Below are 24,603 nucleotides of genomic sequence, written 5' to 3' on the forward strand. Positions count from 1 at the left end.
ACTCATCGTGCGAGAAGTTCCGTAAATATTCGTCGATTAATCAGAAATTTTTTACGTTTCATTATCTGACCGAGTTAATTAGACCTATGGGTTTTCCAATAATAATCCGACGCCATTTTGAAAAATGGTGGATATAAATATAACTTATGATGCGATAACTGCCGAAATTATTTGTCGATTTACGTGAAATTTTCTACATTACATTATCTGATCGAATAAATAAGCCCCTTACACTGTGATATAAATATGACGCCATTTTACAAAATGGCAGATATCAATATCTCATAATGCGATAACTGCCGAAATTATTTGTCCAATTACTTGAAATTTCCTACTTTACATTACCTATTAAAGATAATAAATCCTATTAATTTTAATAAAATTCGAGGCCATTTTGGAAAATGGCGGATGTAATATAAGCTCCGTAATTATTCGACGATAAATCTGAATTTTTCTGTTTCATTAAATGATCGAATAAATAAGTCCTTTCTATTTTGAAAGAATTCCGAAGCCATTTTGCAAAATGGCGGCTGTCTGAGAATTTCCGTAATTATTCGTCAACTTTGGGGCTGTTCACAAATTACGTAACGCAGAAAAACAACTTTTTAGACTCCCCCCCTCCCCCTCGTAACAAAAAGTAACAAATGGAAAGACCCCTCTTGTCAAATTACGTAACAAATATCGACCCCCCCCCTTATATTATTATAGTACCTAACAACTAATATGCTGGTAATAAAGTACAATAAGATCAGGTACTACATTTTATTGTTTGTAATTTAAACTTGAAATGACAACTGTATTTTTATGCAACACTTTATACCCGCCCATGGGTTTTATTTTGGTGTCTTATCGAGGAACGCTTTTCCGTAAGCAGATATAAGGGACGTAAAAAGAGCGCTTTTGTCAATTTTTAACAATGAAAAATCAATCTAAACAGAAGAAAAAATTTAAAACTTTAAAATTCACGTGGTAGATCCAGACTAATCGTTCTCGCACTTTTGTCCATCCCGAGCGGGGGAAAATAGGCGAAACTGTAGATCAAGGTCATATGACATTCTTTTAAACGTGAGTAAACCAATGAAAATGCTTATGTTTTTAATAATTACGACTGTTTCTGAAAGTTATGAAAATTTTATTCTACGATATTAAAAATATGTGTTACGTAACATTTTAGTGAACCCTTCCCCCCCCCCCACGTAACAATTAGTAACGCTTGCACAAACCCCCTCTCCCCCCTACCGCGTTACGTAATTTGTGAACAGCCCCTTTCCTGAAATTTTCTATTTCTTACCGAGTAAATTAGTCCTATTTCTTTTGAGATAAATACTCCGTTTTTCAAAATAACGCACATCAATGTATCCCTTGGTGCGATAAATTCTATATTGTTATTGTTAAAAAAAACTATAGGAAACTTCATATAAAATGGGTAAATTTTAATACATTTCGGCAAAATCCAATAATATTGGGTAATTTCTTATATCATTGTAATAATAGAAAATAATTATGGTTAAATTTATCATTTAGGCATAATTTGGGTAAATTGAAATATTATTAAATTAGCTTAATTGGCATTGTAGAATTATTGGTAATTCGGGAAATTATTGTTAATTCAGAAAAGGGTTGTAATTCTTAAAATTTTGGGTAATTTGGAAAATTATTGGTAATTTGGGAAATAATTGGAAATTCTGGAAACTAATGGTAATTTTTGAAACTATTGGTAAATCTTGAAACTAATGGTAATTCTGGAAACTATTGGTAATTCTGGAAATTATTGGTAACTCGGGAAATTATTGGAATCTCGGGAAATTATTAGAAACTCGGGAAATTTTTGGTAACTTGGGAAATTATTGGTACCTCTGGAAATTATTTGAAACTTGGGAAATTAATGATAACTCGGGAAATTATTGATAACTCGGGAAAATATTGATAACTCAGGAAATTATTGATAACTCGGGAAATTATAGATAACTCAGGAAATTATTGATAATCGATAATTTTTCTAATAACAATCAAGATATATATTTTTATGCGCTATTTTGAATATGGCAGATTTCAAATTAATGTACAAATAATTTCGGCAGTTATCCCATTATGAGATATTGATATCTGCCATTTTGTAAAATGGCGTCATATTTCTATCACAGTGTAAGGGGTTTATTTATTCGATCAGATAATGTAATATAGAAACTTTCACGTAAATCGACAAATAATTTCGGCAGTTATCGCATCATAAGTTATATTTATATCCACCATTTTTCAAAATGGCGTCGGATTATTATTGGAAAACCCATAGGTCTAAATAACTCCGTCAGATAATGAAATGTGGAAAATTTCTGATTAATCGACGAATATTTACGGAACTTATCGCACGATGAGTTTTATTTCCAAAATGGTGTCGGATTTCTATAAAAATCTATAGTACGAATTCATTCGGGCAGATAATGTAACGTAGAAATTAAAAATGGCGTCGTTTTTCTATCGAAATCTAAAAATCTGTTAACATCGTTCAGATAATGTAATGTAGATATTTTAAGATTTATCGGCGAAAATATATGGCAGTTATTACGGCATAAGTTTTACAAATATTTTGTATTATACCTAAAATGTCGACCTATTTATTTAAATTAGCTCGAGTTCACCCAAAATGGTTTTTATCCCCCCACCTATTTGTCGTAAGTAATCCAAAAATGTTAAATTTACAATTTTTTTTTTTGATTTATTGAAGTTTTGCACAGGGGGATGCCAAAACGGAAGCCCAACGTAACTTTACCCTTTAACGGGTTTCATGTTACATCTAGGTCTAACAATCCCCCAACTTTGAACCAAATCGGTGAGAACCACCTCGGGTCGTCTCCTTGTCAGTGAAATCTTGCAGCTGAGAGTGGTAAAAATAATCCTAAGTTGATTTGAAAGTAAAATCTAAACTCAAACGCTAGCTTTAAGTTTTTAGAGCCAAGTAAACTTTCCATAACGATATATAGAATGAAAAACTTTATTCGATCTCTCATTAATTAAATACGGTATTCCATCCATAATTTTGGATTTATAATTCCTTTTCAATAGAATTTCCTTTTTCCATTCTTGGCCACTAGGTGAAGAGAAACGACGGTTCTTGCTCCACGCGAGCAGACCACACCAGTGGCGTCGCTAGGCTGTTTTAGGTAGCGCTTGAGCCACCTGAAAAGTTTCTGAAGCGCCTCCTAAAATTCCCGAACTTGATTTCATTGTTTTAATGAAACTCATAAAAGGGTTTCTATTACAATTTTGGAAATAAAAGGGTTTCTATTACAATTTCGGAAATAAAATGGTTTATTTTCTTAAAACGTTTCGTTATATACCTTTAATTTAGGTGGTTGGTTTCGGGAGAGTGAAGGGAGGCGAGGACAGAGAAGCTTCAACTTTTCCAACGTTATCTGAATTTGACCGAAGTTTTCTTGATAAAAATTATTTTTAAAAAAGTCATCGGTTTTCTGAGCCCTTGAGCAGGCGCTTAAGCACCCCCAAAACGGAAATTCTGGTGACGCCACTGGACGACACTAAATTTATCGTAAAGAACCCTCTCTCCCCTTCCACCCTACTAAGCTCCGCCTAGTAAAATTAGCCCCTCCCAAAATAGTTTCATTTTCCACCGCACAGCAGCGCTCCTTCCGAGGTTTTTTTGGATTTTTGTTTAATTTTCGCGGGAATCGAAGAGACCAAATTTTCTAGACAAAGGTTCCACCTTGAACGTGCTTATTTGACTATTAAGACGTATCATAAATTATGTTACTATATATATTTTCAATTTCACGTTGAAATTTCTTCTTATTCAAATTAATAATTAATAACTATTAAACAAATAATAATGAAAAATATTTTATGGGCTGGAGAAGGGACCTCCTTTTAAAGGAAATAACCGATATAGGTACGAGCATAAGTAACATTAAGAAATACTTAATAGTTAATATACTCCCTTTGCTGCCGATGTAATTTTTGTAATGGCCATGACCATTTAAATCAGTTCTCCGTAAGCTGTTCCTTAAAACCAATGCCTGTTGAAAATTGAAACACGCGTTAAGCTTAAAATAACGTTTATTTGGTCAATGCTGATTAATTATTGAATCTGAGTTATTTTCGAATTTGAAGTCTGAACCTTTATCACGATCAAAGTTTGTTACAGCGTTGCCAGATTTTTCTGACTGAATGTTTGTACAAAGGGTAAAAAATTATAGTACAACAATGGAAATTATGGTACCAATATAAAATAGTATTAATTACTTTTAATTTAAAGTGTTTGTTGCATAACATGCAGATAACTGTTCTCGTGACATTTCTTAATTTATGTGGAGTTGATGTAGTCAATATGGACCATAGAAATCGGACTAACTAACTAGAACAATTTTTGAAATATTGCCGCGCGCGACGATTAGAAATTCTGATTTCTATGGTATTGACTATCGAGTGATCTGGCAACACTAGATCGTGGGCTTAATATTTCGTCGCCTGAAAGCAAAAACTACGTAAATTTAACTATACTTTTAATTAGTATAAACTTACGTGGTTTTTGCTTTCAGGCGACGATTTTATGTATAGTTAATAAGAAATGCTTATTATTGTAGTAGTAGAAATTATGTAAATATCAAAATAGTACCATTATAGTATAATAGGTTGGAAATATGGTACATTTTGGTACTACATAGTACTCTCTCAAAATAATAGTACCATTATGGTATGATATTTGTACCATAATTATAGTACGTATGGCAACACTGGTTTGTTATGTTATTTATGGTATTATACGGCTTCATCTAGTTCGAACTGGACGGAAAAGTAACGTCAATTCCCTTTTTCAGGATTCAAATTTGACTTGGTATACTTCCAATCCAGATTTCACGCCATGTTTCCAACACACCGTTCTGGTTTGGCTTCCTTGCGCTTTTCTATGGATTTTCCTTCTCCCGGAAATTCAAACGTTCAGGCGATCGAAAAGAACTCATATTCCATGGACATTTCTGAATATTACTAAAATGGTTAGTGGTGCGTTTTTCTTAAGTGTGGTGGAACTGCTTGGCAAAGAATTCCAGATGTTAAAGGTTTTGATTTTTGTTTAGAGTTTAACATCTTAATATTAAATTTAATTTGAGAGTGGTGCAGAGAACTAGTTAAAACCACTTGGAAATTTGAATCAGATCTGCATCAGCTTTTGAGAAAGTGCGATAATTATCTATAGGGTACCGCGTTAAAATAGTTTCGTTTTAAATTTTAGCGCGTATCTAAATGAGGATTGGTAGTGATTCCTACCGATCAGCTTTTCCATGATAAAGACTGAAAAATTTTGAATAATGCTTCAAGCTTTCAATCAATTGAGGTTATTTTCTAGAGAAGATGTTTTTCTCAAAGGGTTTCCCCACATTTTCTGCAAGTTACTTTAAGCCATGAAAACCAAATGAAAATACAAATCGCAAATTGTTGAAGATGAATTCCAGTGGCGTTGTTAGGCCATTTTAAGGCGGGGTCATACCCTCATCAAACAAATTGACGAAGATCCCCTCAGAAAATTAAAAGCAGCTCTTCAAAATATAGAATACAACCAATAGAAACTTTTTTACTTTTTTTTAATAAAATGGTTTAGGATAATAAGTTAATATGAACTTCCAAGCTTATACCAATATCTTTCCACAACGCCTTCGCCAATCAGTGGTAATTATGATTAGCCATTCGTAATAATAAATAAAACAAGAGTGGTAGGACATAAGAAAACGCAGCTATAAAAGAAGTTGTTTTCACACTTATCCAACTGAAGACACAAAAGTGTTTGTCGCTCATTAGGACAAAAAGATAAATCACAATATAAATTATGGCAGCCCCAAAGTTAAACTACAAAATGCGTTACTTCCAACGGTTGTCCGAGATAACGCCTCCATCATAAATATGTTCGTCCAAAACAGCCCGCTAAATGTAGCACGGATTTCTGGAAAAAAGTAATTTGATTGGCCAGCCTTATCATTTAGACGACAAGGGTGTTCAAAGTCTAAATAGCTGTTTAAAGGGAACAGTGGCGCACCCAGGATTTTTTTATGGAGGGGGCCCTGATTGGTCTAGTAAACTAAGTTGAAATAATTTGAAGACATTTAATGAAAGACAAAGCCTTAAATCTTTATAAAAGTGTATTAGATGGTAAAGTCTAGTTTTCGTTTCTTTTTACAAAGTTCTTGGACAACTTTGTCATTAATCTCTCTATGTATATACAACATAGCCAATCCATTTAATCGAGATTCAGTCATGGTTGATCTTAAATAAGTGTTTAAAAGACGTAACGTTGAAGACTATGTAGAGTACCAACAAAGATAATTTAAACTCGTTCCCTAGATTCGAAATCACTCTCTCGCGCGTTGCCGATAGCGTTTACCCACTTCCCGCTGGAACTCGGAAAAAATTCGCTCCGTGGTTTACGCCTTACCGCAACCGATGGAGCCCGATTTTTCTGAGGTCACGTGCCGGAAAAGGGTAAACGCTTCGTAACAAAACCGTCAATGGGAAAGCTCTCAGTATTCGAAGCTAGGGTACGAGTTTAAATTATCTTTGGTACCAACTACCGAACCGAAAACGAGTCGAATTTCGTACTTTTTCTATAATTGTAATAAAGCAGAGTACGTGACGGTGACTTTATTTTGTATTTAGTTTAAACAAAACTAACTTTTCCTTTTATTTACTTTAATGTATTGAGTAATTTCATCTTTATAACTAACAAATATTGCACTCTAGTAATTTACTAGTGCCAATTATAAAAAAACGAATGAGCCAGCCATAAACCATGAGAGGTTCGGTAATATTATTATTTTGAAAAAGATAATATATTTACATGACTTCATATGGATTATGCTTCTTCGTTTCTTTATAATCAGTTACTAGAGTTTAATATCTGTTAGTTATAAAAATGAAATTACTCAATACATTTAAGTTAAATATAGGCTCTATCGGATAAACTCTATCCAGAGTAAATGAAAAAAAAAATAGTTTTGTTTAAACTCAGAATATTCTACGTCGCTTTCCCTGCGTTACCTCATTTTTTAAAACAAAAGAGAAAATGTCAAGCAGGGACGGAAATAAGCGCAGAGTCCACCGGAATCGAAAAGCGTAGATGAACTCGTAGAAGAAATTCGAGAATAAGGAAAAACAAATCATATTTTTCGGGTAAATTTAAAAAACCAATCATTGCCCGATATCATGGTCTCACTTCGGGAGGACATCGGATAATGATCGGTATTTTTCTGAAAAATTAAGAATTTGTACTCTAACTTTCGATTTTCGTCCATATGGGAATACGACCTTTAAATTTTTTCATTTCGTTTAGGGGCGGGGGGGGGGGGGGGGGTACTGGGCCCCGCCACCCTTTGGGTGCGCTAATGAAAGGGAATATAATCTCAGGTATTTCGTAATTCTCGTAATTTTATGTTTTTTGAATATATGTAGATTGCAAATGTTGCACTTGTAGTAGTTATTATTTTTTTGTTCTGAATAAGCAGAATTTTAAGTAAAATTCAATGGAATTATAATTAAATAAAAAAAACAATGGTTCACTGTAGCAGGATAAAAATTCGTCTAAATAATTTTTAAAATTTCCCATTTTTAAGTTCTTGGCATTTTACAGGAAATCCTTAATGGTTAATTGGTTATTTAAAATTGGAATACTAACAAGGAGACGACCCGAGGTTTTACACACCGATTTCGTTCAAACTCGGGGGATTGTTAGACCTTCATGAAAAATCCTAAAGGGAATTTATTCAATCGGCAACGGTTTTGCCATGGCAACGAAAAATGTTTTTGACAACATGAAATGGAAATTTTCCTAATGAAAATAACATGGGATTTTGACCGATTCTGTGAAGAATTTAAAAAAATTAAAATAAAATTAAAATACCAAAATTATAAAAAATTTATAAAAATTGACGAAAAAAATAAAATTGATCACATTTTGATCAATTTGAACCAAATGGGTGAAAATGAACCGATATGGCTAAAATTGAAAAAAATGTGATAAAAAAATAAAATTGGAAAATAATAGATCTAAATTAGCCCAATTTTAAAGTTTTGTAAAAATTATATAAAAATAAACTAAATTCGACCAACTATCTCGAAATTGTTTCAAATATTTTTTTTCAAAATGTTAATAACACTGAAAAAATTGATCAAAATCAATAGTTTCGATCCAAAACGATCAAAATTGATAGGAATTGATGGAAATTTATTTATATAGATAAATGGCTTTTTTTAAATTATTTTACAAATTTGGAAAATAATAGATCAAAATTAGCAATTTTTTTAAATTATTATTATAATTGATTATTTTAAGAAACAATGTAATACAAAACTGTTTTATTCGTTGTTATTAAACGTTTCTCGGTTTTTCTAATCATTTGTTTTCTCATATTTTACCTTTTTAAGTACGTTATATTTACACAAACATATTTATATACAGTACTTTAATACTATATAGGAAAGAAATTAGTTCGTCATTTCCGTTTTCAAACAACCAACATAATTTTTTACTAACAATTGTGAATTTCATTAAAAGTAACTTATTCGATGGTTTACTCAAGTATAATTGAAATATTTACGCGTTTACCCAATTTTATTTGAAATAATTAATAATATATCCCAATTTTAATTGAAGTCACTAATATTTATTGGTTTTACCCAAATTTGTTCGCTTTCATCCGTATTTAATTGTAGGCATGTAAAATTACCTTTAAAAGCCCAAAATCGTCAAAATCGCTGTCATTTGACGACTTTTCTTTATTTTATCTATATCCGTAGTTTTTTTGGTTCTAAAGGCTCTAAAATATTATTTACTTGATAAATAATAAATAAGAAATAAATGAAAATCATTAAAAATTATTTCTATCAAATAAAATTGGGTAAAAACCTTTTAAAAACTAAATATTTGGATTAAATTGGGTAAACCTTTGAAAATAAGTAATTTGTAATAAAATTGGGTGAAATTCATTAACAATTATTTATATCAAATCAAATTGGGTTAAATTCATTAAATTGGGTGAAATAAAGAAATTACGCTAAAATTGACCCAAATTGGAAGAAAAAAAAATATTAAAATTGGGTAAAATTAAGATATTTCGCTAAATATGACCCAAATTGGGTAAAATAAAGAAAAGTCGTCAAATGACAGCGATTTTGGGCTTTTAAAGGTAATTTTACATGCCTACAATTAAATACGGATGAAAGCGAACAAATTTGGGTAAAACCAATAAATATTAGTGACTTCAATTAAAATTGGGATATATTATTAATTATTTCAAATAAAATTGGGTAAACGCGTAAATATTTCAATTATACTTGAGTAAACCATCGAATAAGTTACTTTTAATGAAATTCACAATTGTTAGTAAAAAATTATGTTGGTTGTTTGAAAACGGAAATGACGAACTAATTTCTTTTATATTTAGTATTATAGTACTGTATATAAATATGTTTGTGTAAATATAACGTACGTAAAAAGGTAAAATATGAGAAAACAAATGATTAGAAAAACCGAGAAACGTTTAATAACAACGAATAAAACAATTTTGTATTACACTGTTTCTTAAAATAATCAATAATAAAAATATTTAAAAAAATTGCTAATTTTGATCTATTATTTTCCAAATTTGGAAAATAATTAAAAAAAAAGCCATTTATCTATATAAATAAATTTCCATCAATTCCTATCAATTTTGATCGTTTTGGATCGAAACTATTGATTTTGATCAATTTTTTCAGTGTTATTAACATTTTGAAAAAAAAAATATTTGAAACAATTTCGAGATAGTTGGTCGAATTTAGTTTATTTTTATATAATTTTTACAAAACTTTAAAATTGGGCTAATTTAGATCTATTATTTTCCAATTTTGGTCAAGTTTGATCAAATTGACCAAAATAAATACTTTGTTTTCCAAAAAAACGCAATTTATCTATACATTAATCCAATTTTACACAACTTATAAATTTCCGTCAATTCCTATGAATTTTGATCGAAACTACTGTTTTTGATCAATATTTTTTCAATTTTATATATTGCTTTCAATTTTAAAAAAAAATTATTTTAATCAATTTTGAAATATTTTTTTCAATGTTTGCATTTTTTTATTTTTTTCTCACATTTTTTCCAATTTAAGCCATATCGGTTCATTTTCACCCATTTGGTTCAAATTGATCAAAATGTGATAAATTTTAATTTTTTCGTCAATTTTTATCAATTTTTTATAATTTTGGTACTTTAATTTTTTTTTTAATTTTTTAAAATTCGTCAAAATCCCAGGTTATTTTCAATAGGAAAATTTCCATTTCATGTTGTCAAAAACATTTTTCGTTGCCATGGCAAAACCGTTGCCCATTGAATAAATTACCTTAAGGTTTTTCCAAGTTACATGAAGGTCTACCACTCCCCCAAGTTTGAACGAAATCGGTGTGTAACACCTCGGGTCTTCTCCTTGTAAGTGATATATTCCAAAATGTGTTGCAGTTCATCCAATTAAAATGCATGCATTTTTTTAATCGATCCAAACAAAATTTTGATCAAACTCGTGGTGACGTGATATTTTGTAATATTTATTATTATTTGAAATAATATGAAAAAATCGTTTACATCATTGAAGAAAGGTTATTTACCTCTGACCTTTGAAATTTTAAGTAAAAGTCTTTCTGTAGTTGACTGGTTTCCATATTTTTCCCTTAAGTTCTTACAGACGGTGTGTGAGGTCAGAAAAAGTTTTAAGACTGTTGAACAATTTTCTTTCAGTTGAAATATATTTTTTATTTGCCTTGAATTGAATGACACTTTTACTTTTCGTTTTAGGGCTTAGCATTTTCTCTGATGTTATCGGGGCGTGCGTGTGGCATTCGACGCTCAGGACTTCTATTTGTATATTGGTGTCTCTCAACAGTGACCGGAATAATTTCAATCAGATCAATCATTTCCTTAACGTTAAATGAGGTATGGCTACTTTCTTATTAGGGAAAAAACGCAACATTTTCATTATCGTATCATGCGTATAATCGTAGCACCATTTGACCGTTTTTGCAGAAAAGCAATCGAAATATTAAAAAAACACGTGGAAATTAAAAAAGCGACCAAATCTAAATTCCAATACGTAGTCACTTATCATATAAGGGTTATCAAATGTTTTAAAGATGAGACATTGACCAAGCAGAAGCTCCCTAAGTGGTTAAGGAACTGGCATTGGTAGCCAATTTATCTAAAACAGATACTAAAATATTATATTAACGCAATAATCTTTGTTGGCTCAGAAAATGGAATCAAATTAATTGCCACAGGACGTAGTTAAGGGGACATTTGAAAAAATGCGGAAGTTACATTTTTATATAATCAAGAAGCGCTTTAGAAGAAACCCGTGTACACCGGTAAAATATGGCCAAATTAAGCAATTACGTAGGGTACGGATGACGCAATATCTGTGAAACAAACCGTTAGAGAAGAAATAGAGCTAGTGGCATACTTATGAGTAATTATGTTAAATATGCTAATAGGCGTTCCTGATCCCAATGGTGGTTCGATGATTTTAAACCTAATGTTTGAGCGTTTTGTCGAGATTTTTTCAATAACCAGTCAAATTTAGAACGATCCCGATTACCTGAGCTGCAGCTTGAAGTTCACGCTCGAAAGCCCCGATGCCAGAGAACTCCGCTCACAATTAAATGATTGCTCGAATAATCGTGTCAGCTGAATTCTTTCGTTGGACTTCTCGCGTTTCGTCCGCGAAGCCAATGGAAAATGTTTTTGATATCAATGGGGGCTTAGAGGGTATCTTCCCATTGCGCCGAATCCCATTCGACCGAATTCCCAATAAACCGAATTCCGCCAATTTGTTTGATGAATCTAGCCCAATGGCGGGTTTTGTATTTTTCTAATAGACCGACGCAATATTTGCAATTGAGCGACCGCAAAAAAAAGTTTTTCTTTCTACTCCTTTTGATTTTTTATGGAAGCGTGTTAATATATTTTTAAGTCTGTTGGAAACGATTTTTTGGACTTCTTTTAATTAAATGTTTTTTATTAATACCATAATTTTTTTTGTTAGAACGTAATACCTTTAGGCTTTATGGTACGCTCAGTTCGCAGTTTGTTGAAATGGAACGTATAGCAAATAGAGATGGATTTGTCTACTTGCATAACGGGATTTTATTTGACCACTTTAAAAATTGCCTGGTTAGGTTAGGTTAGGTAACACTGCATGCTGTTCTGACAGATGCTGAAACGGATAAAACCGAATTTTAAATTCGCCAAAGTGCTGCTTTTTCGGTTGAATGGGATTGGGTTCGGTCGAATGGGATTCGGCGCAATGGAACAGATTCGGCTTAGAGTACGACCCTACCCAAGTTCGAGAAACTGTGATTTATTTTTATTCCGACCTTTTCTCTAATCCAAATTCAAATACACTTTGCCTCTTATACTTCAAAACTTGCCTAAGCTTTCCACCAGAATCTTCCGAGTCTCTTAAAATTCCATATTCTTTCGATGATTTTCCCACGCGCTTAAATCTATTTCCCGGGGTCGTTCTCCCGGTTTAGATGGGCTTCCGTCCGAGTTTTACGTCAAATTTTGGGATGACTTGGGTCAGGCCCGGTTCCAAGTCTACCGCGAAATTCTTAAAGGGATAATGAAATCGGAAAATACAGTACCTTCAAACTATTCAGCTTTCAAAACTAAATATTTTTCCAATTTACAGTCATTAGAAAAAATGTAAACTCAAATTTTAAGAAAATTAAAACTACGCCGAAAAAAGCAGACGCCGCCAACGCGAAATAGCCGTGTGTTTTGAAAATCCCGTTATCTGTACGGACGACCAATGAGAAGCGACGTTTTAACTTCAAATGTCGCCTCTCATTGGGCGTCCGTACAGATAACGGGATTTTCAAAACACACGGCTATTTCGCGTTGGCGGCGTCTGCTTTTTTCGGCGTAGTTTTTATTTTCTTAAAATTTGAGTTTACATTTTTTCTAATGACTATAAATTGGAAAAATATGTAGTTTTGAAAGCTGAATAGTTTGAAGGTACTGTATTTTCCGATTTCACTATTTTTGATAATTTAAGTGTTCTTCGAGATCTCATTGATCTCGCTGATGCTAACAGGGCCGGACTTAAAGATCCTGGGCTCATAGGCAGATAAGGAGTCTGGGCCCCCTGTTCACGCGCTGCATTTACCGTTATCACTGGAACTAAGCTGTGCCTGAATTTCCCTGATTCAGCGTAGAAGTCTGAGCTCTACGGTTATATTACTAAATAAAAGCTCTTGACAATCGTCGACTAAATATGCTATAAATATGCAACATTGCGATTTAAGGCTGCGTCCGTAAACTGCCAGGCAGAAATTTTGGTAACTTTAAAACAAAATCTTCTACCTAGGAATTTCTCCAACATAAATTACGATTGATATTATAGATTTATGCCTTTGAATACAGTAATTGCGGTCACTGGAGGGCCCCTTCCAAGGATGGGCCCTTAGGCCACGGCCTAGGTTGGCCTAGGCGGAAATACGGCACTGGGTGCTAATGATGAACCCCTCGCTTTCGTGAATATAGACTTTGAGAAAGCGTTCAATTCTATTCACCACGATCACCTCTTTAAAGTTCTCCTCACTTTCGGTTTCCCTCAAGATTTCTCCGCCCCCCTCGCCATGCTTTACACTGATTCTTCATTTCACATCAAAATTAATAACTCGCTCACTCCTTCCGTTAAATTTGAACGAGGCATTCGCCAAGGTTGCCCTCTGTCTGGCGCTTTGTTCTCTATCGCCATTGAACCTCTCCTTCGCCTTCTCGACTATGAACTCGCCCGTATTGACGAGTTAGTTCCATATCACCGTCTCACTAACGGCACTAACGCTGAGGATCTCACTGGAATCATTCGTGACGATACTGAATTCCCGGTTTTGAGAACTTGCCTCGATACCTTTTGGGTTCTTTCTGGTGCTCGCGTAAATAACTTGAAATCTGTCGGTCTCTGGTGTGGTAGTTGGCGCGGCCGTATGGACTCCCCTTTGGTTTTAGCTGGTCTTCCAAAGGCTGGAAATTCCTCGGTGTTCATCTGGGTCGCAGCCCGTCCGTGATCTCCAAAAACTGGATTGAACTTGAGGCTTTTCTCCGTGTTCTAGCTCGTTGGCACCCTATTAAACCCAACTGCTCTTTATACGGTCGCGTTCACATTGCCAACCAGTTGGCCGCCAGTATCGTTTGGCACAAACTAAAAGTGATTTTATTAATCGGTGCCAATCCGTCCTTGAAGCATTCGTTTGGAAAAAGGTGCACTGGGTGAAGAGAGAACATCTTATCCTTCCTAAACAAGTGGGAGGCCTTGGCCTCGTGTCCATTTCTGATTAAATCCGTTGCTTTCGCGTTGCGAGCGTAGCTAGTCTACTACGCTCTGCCCTACCCAACCTAATCACATTACCGCCATGGCTCGCGTACATGGACTTTCTCAATCGCTGTCTAGCCACTTTCTTACGAACAATCCGCGTCGATGTAATTCGCTTTATTACACCTCACTTTCTGAAAGTATTTCTACTCCTGATTTTAGCCTTTCTCTTGTAATGTCGAGATGGTAGCCCTATCTAATATTCCGCTATTCGATAACCCGGGTATTATGGACTCCGGTAAAACCCCCTTCTTGGGTACTCTATTTAGTCGTGTCGCTCGTCACGGAGTCTCCTCCATCATGGACCTCCTCGACCCTGACTCCCTTTGGTGGTGTCGTATCCCCGATCTTGTCAGTTAAATCTTTTAAGGCTTTGCAAAAAGGCGTTCTCGACGCTTTCCCAGGCGTCTTTGACAGTCGCGGTGTCCGAGATGATCATGTTTCGGAGACTCTTTTTCACCAACTATTGTATTAAGCTTGCCAGGCTCCATCTTTCCGGTAACGGTGTTTCTCGAGACGCCTACTCGCATATCATACGCTCTGCGAGTTTCCACGTCCGATCTTCCCACCTGGCTTTTCCGTTCCGAAATCCTACAAATTTTGGAACGTGAACAAGGTCAGCCCTTTTTTATGGCACGCCAAACCGGACAAAATTCGTTTCATTGGTTGCTGCCGTACGTTTTTAGACTCTTCCGTACTTTTATCTTGGTTCTCCCCTACTTTTTTCGACTCTTCCGTATATTTTTTGGTTCTCCCGCACGGTTTTCGTCTCTTCCGTACTTAGAAAGCGTTTGCTATCCTACTTTGAAATCGGTTGTTACGGTACTTTAAAAAACGACTGTTACGGTACTATAAAATCGGTTGTTACGTTACTTTCAAAATGGGTTGTTACGGTACTTTAAAAAACGACTGTTACGGTACTTTAAAAAACGACTGTTACGGTACTTTAAAATGGGTTGTTACGGTACTTTAAAATCGGATGTTACGGTACTTTAAAATCGGATGTTACGGTACTTTAAAATCGGATGTTACGGTACTTTAAAAAACGACTGTTACGGTACTATAAAATCGGTTGTTACGTTACTTTCAAAATGGGTTGTTACGGTACTTTAAAATCGAATGTTTCGGTACTTTAAAAAACGACTGTTACGGTACTTTGAAATTGGATATTACGGTACTTTCAAAATGGGTTGTTATGGTACTTTGATTTATTCGCAACCGAACGCATTTTCGACTTTTTTTAACTAAAGTACCTGGAATGTTAACGCCTCGGCTATTGGCGTGGCGGAAATATTTTGATTATGTTCAATTGAACGCACCAGTGGCTTAGGGGCTGTTCATAAATTACGTAACCCAGAAAAGGTACTTTTTCGAACCTCCCTCACCCTCTCAAACAACCCCCCCCATACCAGTGGCGTAATTAAGGGCTCGCAGACCCCACGAAAATGCGTTCGGTTGCGAATAAATCAAAGTACCATAACAACCCATTTTGAAAGTACCGTAATATCCAATTTCAAAGTACCGTAACAGTCGTTTTTTAAAGTACCGTAACAGTCGTTTTTTAAAGTACCGTAACAACCCATTTAAAAAGTAACGTAACAACCGATTTTATAGTAGCGTAACAGTCGTTTTTTAAAGTACCGTAACAACCGATTTCAAAGTAGGATAGCAAACGGTTTCTAAGTACGGAAGAGACGAAAACCGTACGGGAGAACCAAAAAATATACGGAAGAGTAGAAAAAAGTAGGTGAGAACCAAAATAAAAGTACGGAAGAGTCTAAAAACGTACGGCAGCAACCAATGAAACGAATTTTGTCCGGTTTGGCGTGCCATACCTTTTTCTGGCCGTCATGAGAATGCCACCCAATGGCGTTTATTGCATGACGCTCTCCCCGATCCAACTTGTTTATTCCATTTTGATCCTGACACGTACCCGACTCGGGACTGTCATTTCTGCCCGGCTGCGGGTGATGTACTGCGTATGTTTTACGCTTGTCCGACCGTAGTGAACATCCTAAGTCATCGCACTTTACACATAGTCAGCCTAAAAATTGCCTTTATACGGAAAACTATTGGTGTTAGAAAACCAATTATCGAAGGTAGAAATCAGCTCAGATAAAATACGTGACAACGCCCACCCTTAGCAATAAAATGTCTGAGTGATATTAAAAAATCGGGTCAAAATAAACGTTTCCTTCGCTTAGTCATTATTTCAAAGATACATTTTTAATGTTGAATGGTTTTGTTTTGAGCCTTAAGGGCTCCTCTCCAACTCATGACCCTGGGCCCTGGCCCAACTTGCTCAATTGGAAACACGGCACTGCAGTAGCAGATAGACTACAGTGCTACGGGAAATTAACCTTAGTTTGTGTAGTCAAATCAATATTTGTACCTGATTACGTGCCATATTATTGTTTATGCTACAAATAAAACTTTTAACTTCGCGCAGGGAACTAATATAGTAAAGCTAGGTAATAGTAGGAGTAGGGAGCTGTCGGTTAGCTCTCTAACCCGGCCACTGGTTAAAAGACTTTGTAAATCGCAAGATGACTTAGGCCTGTAGTGGTGACTTAACTATAAGTTTAGCTGATTATTATTATTATTTAAGGTTCATGAAAGGAAACAATATACTTTGTACAGTTTGACTTAACTAATTATAATAAGATAATGGCATATATTTTATTGATTTTGTTTACTTACTTTGATATTTTTAAGGGGGGCACAGATCCTTTTTGAGAAGGCACTATGGGCTACGGGCCTGGGTGTAAGTACGTATCCGTGCAAGACTTGTGCCGTCTCACGAAATTAAACGAATGGTCTATACTCCCCTTAGTTTCGGTTGCAAAATCGTTTAACTTGACTTTTGAAAGATGCAGAATACCCTTCTAAAGTGGGGAATTTTAATTTCAATTTATTTTCCAAAAGTGTTCTCCGGTAGATCCTCATTATTTAAATTTAATTTTAAATTACCCTGTACAAATAAAGTCGGCGTCAAAAGCACGCGGTACAAAGTTCGAGAAAGACGTCCTTCGAATTTGATAGCGTGACGGTATAAAGCTAAGAAAACTGTGGATATAGAGAGGGAGAGTGGAAGTATATGGGAGAGAGGTGCGATGTATGAATAGCGAAATACCAAATTAGGGTGGAGAGAGAGAGTCGAATTATGAGAAAGAGTTGCGGGACTAAAAACCAATAATGATAAGGAGAGTGGGAATGGTCTAACAATTTTGAAACGAGCTTATTGTCGACGTCAAAGTAGGACCGTGCAAGATATTTTATATTATTTGATTCGGCTAAATTATGACGTTGAATTTTGGGTTTACTATTCGAACCGACGCGACGAAGCGAAGTTTTGTTATTAATCTTCTAAAATACCAAATAATGAATTTAAGAAAACAGTATTTTATTCTGAGCTTGGGGAATATTTGACTGAACACTTTCCCGCCCTGCACCTCCCTTGGGGAATATTTGACTGAACACTTTCCCGCCCTGCACCTCCCTTGGGGAATATTTGACTGAACACTTTGCCGCCCTGCACCTCCCTTGGGGAATATTTGACTGAACACTTTGCCGCCCTGCACCTCCCTTGGGGAATATTTGACTGAACACTTTGCCGCCCTGCACCTGCACCTGCACCTCCCTTGGGGAATATCTCAATGGCCTCTAAAGCCTTTATTTTTGTAATATTTTATGTCTTTGAATAAATGAATCTCAAATATGGGCGCAGCGCTCAAAAACGTAATTTTTTACTATTTGATTTCTTAAAATTTTCCCATTTATTTGACATTCCCATCAAATTTTCGCGTTGCAACTTTTGCAGTGTTTGAGAGAAGGCGCTGAAATGTTTCGTGTAGCGTTCTCTCGCAGTGTTTTCCCCCTCTTCAAATGCCCTAAATCAAGAATGAGAAGTTGGCCTAAGATAATGGAAACGACGTAAGAATATTATATCAATAATGTTAGAAAAATTGAAGGGGGGGGGGGGAGTCAATCTATTCCATAAAGTTATCTACCATTATTTACCACTTTTCCCATTTTATGCTGCATTGTTATTTACCATTATTTAACAACTTTTATATCATTTTGTTATTTACCACCTCTTAAATACCACTCTTTCATAGTCGATAGACACTCCTTAAGCTAAGACTTCGATATTTGGATAAAAAGGGCCATTGATTTGGAATTTTTAAACCTGGAGGTATTTGGGCGAATTCTTTGGTCATTTTCGAAATTCGATTTGACGTATGGTTTTTAACAACCGAAATATTTGATTTTTGACAAAGACCCAGCATGGGCGCCAGCAGACATTATTGTAAGGGAGTGCAATGATACAGCGGCTTTAACGAGCTTTAACTAAAATTTAGTAGGGATAAACTAATGTTGTTAATTTTCCGGAAAAATGAAATGCGGAAAAATTTCCAGAAAATTTTCAGCAAATCGGAAAATGAAAAAAATGAAAGATAAATTACTTTTTAAGGGTTTTTAATTTTGTATCGATGTAAAATGTCTAATATCAGTAAAAATACTAAAAAAACATTAATAGTGTTACATTGTTAATCAGTTTAAACTAGTCTAGAGGTTTAGTTTTACTTTTAGATTAGAAAAAATGAGGTGAAAATGCCGCTTTATTTAAATTTGCAAACAATATATTAGACTAATCATGGAATGAAAACTTTTTATTTTTTTCGGAAAAATACGGAAAATTTTCCGGAAAAAAGGCCTCGGTCATTTACCGGGAAATTTTCCGACTTACAACACTAGGATAAACGCTCCCCGTAAGTGATATAACATGCATTTAAAATAATTGCTTCACTACTCTTTTCAAGTTTATTCCTCAAAATAAAGTTCGACAAGTTCGAGTAATACGTTGGTGTGGACGGGTCGAGGGAAATTGTGCACGTCCGCGAGTTCTAACGCGACAAAAGTATGTTTAAAAAAATTCTCGTAGTTAGATACTTCCCCCCGAAAAGGGTTTATTATAGACTTCTGGTAGAACTCATTTAGCAAATTACGAAATATAGTCCCATTTTCCTTTTGAATATAGCTGACTTTAAAAATAATGCTGTCTCCTTACAAAAAAAAAATATTAATTAAATTAGATTCCATAATTTCAACACAAGAAAAATTCTTAATTAACCATTGTATAAGGAAATGTCAACTCGTAGCTTTGGCAATAGTGGCCATTATGGTATACTTTTTGTTTTCTTTATAATATTAGTCACGCTACTGTGACATACTACTGCTATCTCCCTTTTTATTCGAGATCTCCCGCCAAACCGTCATTAGGAAAAAGGGTGAAATTTCCGTCTACTCCTCTTATTTTCGCCTAGTACAATTCATCTACTTGCAAAATGATTGCGAAATCACAGAATACCTTTCAAAAGTGGAGAAAAGCCAAGTATCTCGAATTGAAAATCTTTTGAACTACCTGTACACTAAAATACGGCTAAGACAGAATAGTTTTGCAGTTGGTCAAGTTATCTTTATTAACTTGGCCAAATATAGTCTAGTCGGCGTCAAAGTGCGCGAAACAAAGTTCGAGACAGACGGTATAAAGTTAGAGAGAAAGCTAAGAAAACTATGGAGGGAGAGTCGAAGTAAGAGAGAGAGGTGCGATGTATGAATAGCGAAAGACTAAGTTGGAGTAGAGAGAGCGAGTCGAAATATGAAATATCTCGATGTATGAGAGAGAGGCAAAATATAGATATAACGAGACCAAGTTTGAATATCGAAAGTTCAAGTATGAATATAGCACGACCAAGTATAAATATAGCAAGTCCAAGTATAAATATAGCAAGTCCAAGTATAAATATAGCAAGTCCAAGTATAAATATAGCAAGTCCAATTATGAATATAGCAAGTCCGAGTATGAATATAGCAAGACCAAGTATGAATATAACAAGAGGTAAAGTATGAATATAGCGAGTGGTAGACGAATTTAGTCCGTTTTGGCGTGCCCTACTTAACTACGATTTTGGGTATAGCAGGTGTAGACAATAGCATTGATACTACAGTAATGAAGAAACAGGTACATCAAACTGTACTTCATTTACTTAAAATATATGAATTGTTAAATATATATAACATTTTGAAACAATAGAAAAAAACCGCGTACCTTCAGCAAGCACCAGCACTTTTCACACACCACCAGCCTGAACAAGTGGGGTTTTGATAGGTATGACAAGTGTGTGGCGTTTTCACGTTTCTTATATGAGTACTCCACCGAGCGTAGGTGGTAGTGCTCCCCTTAGTTTGTCTAAAAAGATAAATGGTAAATTATATTAAGAAACTATAGGGTACCATTATTTAATTAAAATTAAATACAGCTTCTCATATTGTTGACAACACAATGAGAAAAAAACCAAGATTGACAATGCAAAATATTGTCAATGGTATGAGTAATAGAGTATATATATAGTAACACTCACTTGTCAGTTAAGATATTTCACTTACATTTATGAAATAGACCCAAGGGCTGAAATCCAACTTCTAGATCCGATCTGCCTGGGCCAACGGTAGTAGAAAAAATCAAAAGCAGTATTGTTAACGTTGCTATGTTCCTCGATTTTCTCGAGAAACATATTGACATAAATTTACATAAAAGTAATAATTTGGTGATAAAGAAGCCGTTGAAAATATCATTCATTACCTGTGTCCTCTGATCCTATCAGCAGTGTCGACACTGAATCAAGAACGATTGAATCGGCTTTTGGAAATGATTTTATACGCAATGGTAGCCCAAAGAAAACAAATTGCGCAATTTTATCACGTCTTTTCAAGAAATTTGGACAATGCCAATACAATTATGGTGGCCATACACAACTCTCTTGTTCTGGCTGAAAAGGTGCAATTTTATTTCAGTGATCTACCCTTTATAAACCAATAAATAATAACCCTGAAACATAAAATCATTTATTAGCAGTATGTCTACTCCTTTAAAATAAAATTAAGTAATATTTGTAATTACCTTTTCCCTAGCTTTCATATGTATTTCATTTGGTTATTTTTCAAAAGTGATTATCGTAACAGATAAATTAACTGGCAAAATTTCAATTAATCATAAAAATTGCGGTTAACCGTTTATCCATGGATATTATCCATGGATAGAAACGATTTAACATGGGAAAAAGGCAAAATGTTAGATTGGTATTACCAAAAATTTTTTTTTAGTCAATTCATAGTATTGGTAATTTCAGCGGGACATCGATTTCGATATTGTATACACCTTGATTCATCACATTACCACGAAGAAACTGCCCCGCCATTTCCCCAAAAAAATTTTCATTTTCGCTTCCGAACGCGTTTGCTGGAGCTTTCGTAGAAAATACAAGACTTTTGGTCTCGTTATTAAACGAGCCTTTTTCGTCTCTAAACCGTTGAAGTATTAGCTTGGCTGATTAGTATAACTGTTATTATTTTAACCTCATTCAGAAATACGGAAAAAGCCCTTTTATACTTTTTAATTTTTCGTTACACTTCATTAAACTTTAAATATTGCTAAATCTAATAATATTTCTCAAAAAAGGGGTTTTCAAAGAAGTAACTAACCTTAAAAGAGCAAGAAGAAACATAACTGTACTTAAATTATTATAGAATTTTATTTGATTAAAAGATATTTAATTTTTTTAAGTAAATTACACTCTAAACTAATATTGAATTTTGTTTATTTTTAGGGGCATATAGAAAATGTTATTACATTTTCATTATTTATTGCCGAATTTTCTTCAGTAGCGTTGCTATTTTTTCTGTCTTCAGTGCTAGATGCAAAACCTCAATACGAAAAACCGCCAAACACCGACTTTCTTTCTGATGAGGTACGTTATCATAATCTTCGTAATAGATTTAAGATACACATCACCTATCCCATTTATATAAATAGAATAATATTTATTTTTTTTAGTTAAGATTAGTTGGTGTACAAAAAATACGTTTGGATAGATATTATTTTATCAAACAACTCCGTGTAGTAGCAGATCTTTTATAATTTTTACTAAGTTACAATTTTTAACCATGGAACAACATTTTATTATTTATGGCGTTTGGTATATCTTTGGTAGAAAAATTTCAAATATTATTTTTTAAGTTAAAAGAACATACGCTTGTTGCCTCCATTTAAGCTGTGTAAAGATGGGTACATTTAAATTTTCTCTGTGATCTTAGCTTCTGTTTCATTTCTAAACAAAGTAACACCGTGCTTCTGCAGTTGATTTCTAATTCCTTGTACCGAAACATATTAAATCACAAAATGGAAGCTGTAGATTTATTTATTGTTATTTGTTTGCCTATCGTCTTCAAAGCAGATAAGTGTTGATTTTATTTTCTTACCACAATTTTTCGCTCCCACCCATTGAGTTGGGAATAAATAGAGGTACAACTAAATTTAGCTGGCGCGGGACCAATTTCGTTCAATATGGATACTTTATCAACTTTATCGTTCTACCGTGGCGGCATCGGTCTCTATAGTGGTGGCAACTATATTGCAATTGAATTTTTTCGCGAATCTGATGCGAAATAGAAATGAATGATTACTCGTAACAAACAAACCTTTGAAGTTGTTTAAAAATAATTTTATTCTGTCAACACGATCCTTTTTAACTCAAGTTACGGTGAGTTAGCTAATAATTATTTATTTTTAGCCATATAACTTTACAAAATATAGATGGCGCTACCGCCTAATTATAAAGATGAATTTCGTACAGTCTTATTAGAACTGGTCCCGCGTAACCATGGCAACCGAAATCGTAATTGTAATTCTAGCAGTATTATTCCCAATTCAATGCTCCCATCCAAGAGCACATAGGTTCCGTTTTCCATTCCGTAGTATGTTCTATTTTTTAGTTGAACAGAACGCTTAAAACAAGCTCTCCGATGCAGGCCAAGCCTCCAGAGTCCAAAATCGCAATAAAGAATCCTCTAAAGGCTAGTTCCCACTTGGCGAATTTTCGAGACGTATAAAATTTTCGCGCAATGAAAACGGACGCGTTTTTTCGGTCGCTGGGGAAGCGGTTCTGACTTTAGCGCGAAAATTTAAAAACGATGAAAACAACTCGTGCGGGTTTTTAGTAATGTTTTAGGTCTAACATAAAACATCAGTTCTAAATGAGCCAAATGGATTGATAATTTCAATAAATAAACGATTCTATTCGTGAGATAATTACCTTTACTTCAGTATCTTGGTCAAGTTGGCTGAGCCGCTTTACTAAAGACCTAGGCTTAATAAGTGACGGGCGGGAGCGGAATAGATCGAGGGAACACGTTTTGTGATTGGCTGAAGCTTTGTATCGCCAAGGTGTGGACGTCAAAAAATAGAACATTCGCTAGATACCGCGGAGACACGATTTTAGCGACCAATTTGAAAAAAATCGCAAATTTTATTCGCGAGCGTCAATTTTCAGCGCGAAAATTGGTTTTTTCGCTAAGTGGGAACTAGGCTTAAGGGTTTCGATCCAAATAACGGTCAAAGCGATTTGATTAACTTCGGATACGCATAATTTTCCATAAGGAAGCCTTATATTTAATTGGATAAACAGTTGCTTGAAGCAAACCTTCGTGATAGCACTATTTACGGATTTTATTCGGTATAAATTAGTTGTGTTTTGTTTCTATTTTTAACCATTTATATTAAACACGGTCATCCAATTATTTGGAACAGACTGAATCTCCTGAAGAGCACGCTTCATTCATTTCACAGTTGTCTTTTTCATGGATGAACAAGTACGTGTACCTTTTTTGAGTTAGCAGAGATCTAGAGTACGCGTGTACCTTTTTTGAGTTAGCAGAGATCTAGAGTACGTGTACCTTTTTTGAGTTAGCAGAGATCTAGAGTACGCGTGTACCTTTTTTGAGTTAGCAGAGATCTAGAGTACGTGTACCTTTTTCGAGTTAGCAGAGATCTAGAGTACGTGTACCTTTTTTGAGTTAGCAGAGATCTAGTTGGATTTCTTGTACCAACAGCTGGCTTAAACCTTCTGTTAGGAGCTTGAGATAACCACTGGTAGTGATCATTTAGATATAGTTCTATACATTCCGAATAGCGAGAAAAGCCTGATACGAAAATGTTTAAAGCTGATAAGCCTGGTCAAGGTTTTAGAGAGATGGTTCGATCACTTAAATATTTTATTCGGCGAAATATTTTTCTACCACGGATGGCGCTAGTGACGCTACGTAGCCCCTACACGTAATTTGTGGGCTTAACCT

At 34.6% G+C, this 24,603-nt stretch overlaps 1 protein-coding gene across 3 annotated transcripts in view; it reads left to right on the forward strand.

The window, feature by feature from the left end:
• The window catches only part of LOC149925542 (ATP-binding cassette sub-family C member 1-like), an 83,501-nt gene that overhangs the window by 16,090 nt on the left and 42,808 nt on the right, over positions 1-24,603 (forward strand). For all 3 annotated transcript variants that reach the window (XM_090159709.1, XM_090159707.1, XM_090159708.1), the window contains 4 exons: positions 4,833-5,009; positions 10,833-10,970; positions 22,080-22,220; positions 24,059-24,120. In XM_090159709.1, the coding sequence (XP_090015835.1) occupies positions 4,833-5,009; positions 10,833-10,970; positions 22,080-22,220; positions 24,059-24,120 (518 nt within the window). The remainder of the gene's footprint in view (positions 1-4,832; positions 5,010-10,832; positions 10,971-22,079; positions 22,221-24,058; positions 24,121-24,603) is intronic.

The sequence above is a fragment of the Leiobunum rupestre genome, chromosome 10 (genome assembly GCF_980474605.1).
Source record: "Leiobunum rupestre chromosome 10, qqLeiRupe1.1.hap1, whole genome shotgun sequence".
Classification (NCBI taxonomy): Eukaryota; Metazoa; Arthropoda; class Arachnida; order Opiliones; family Sclerosomatidae; genus Leiobunum; species Leiobunum rupestre.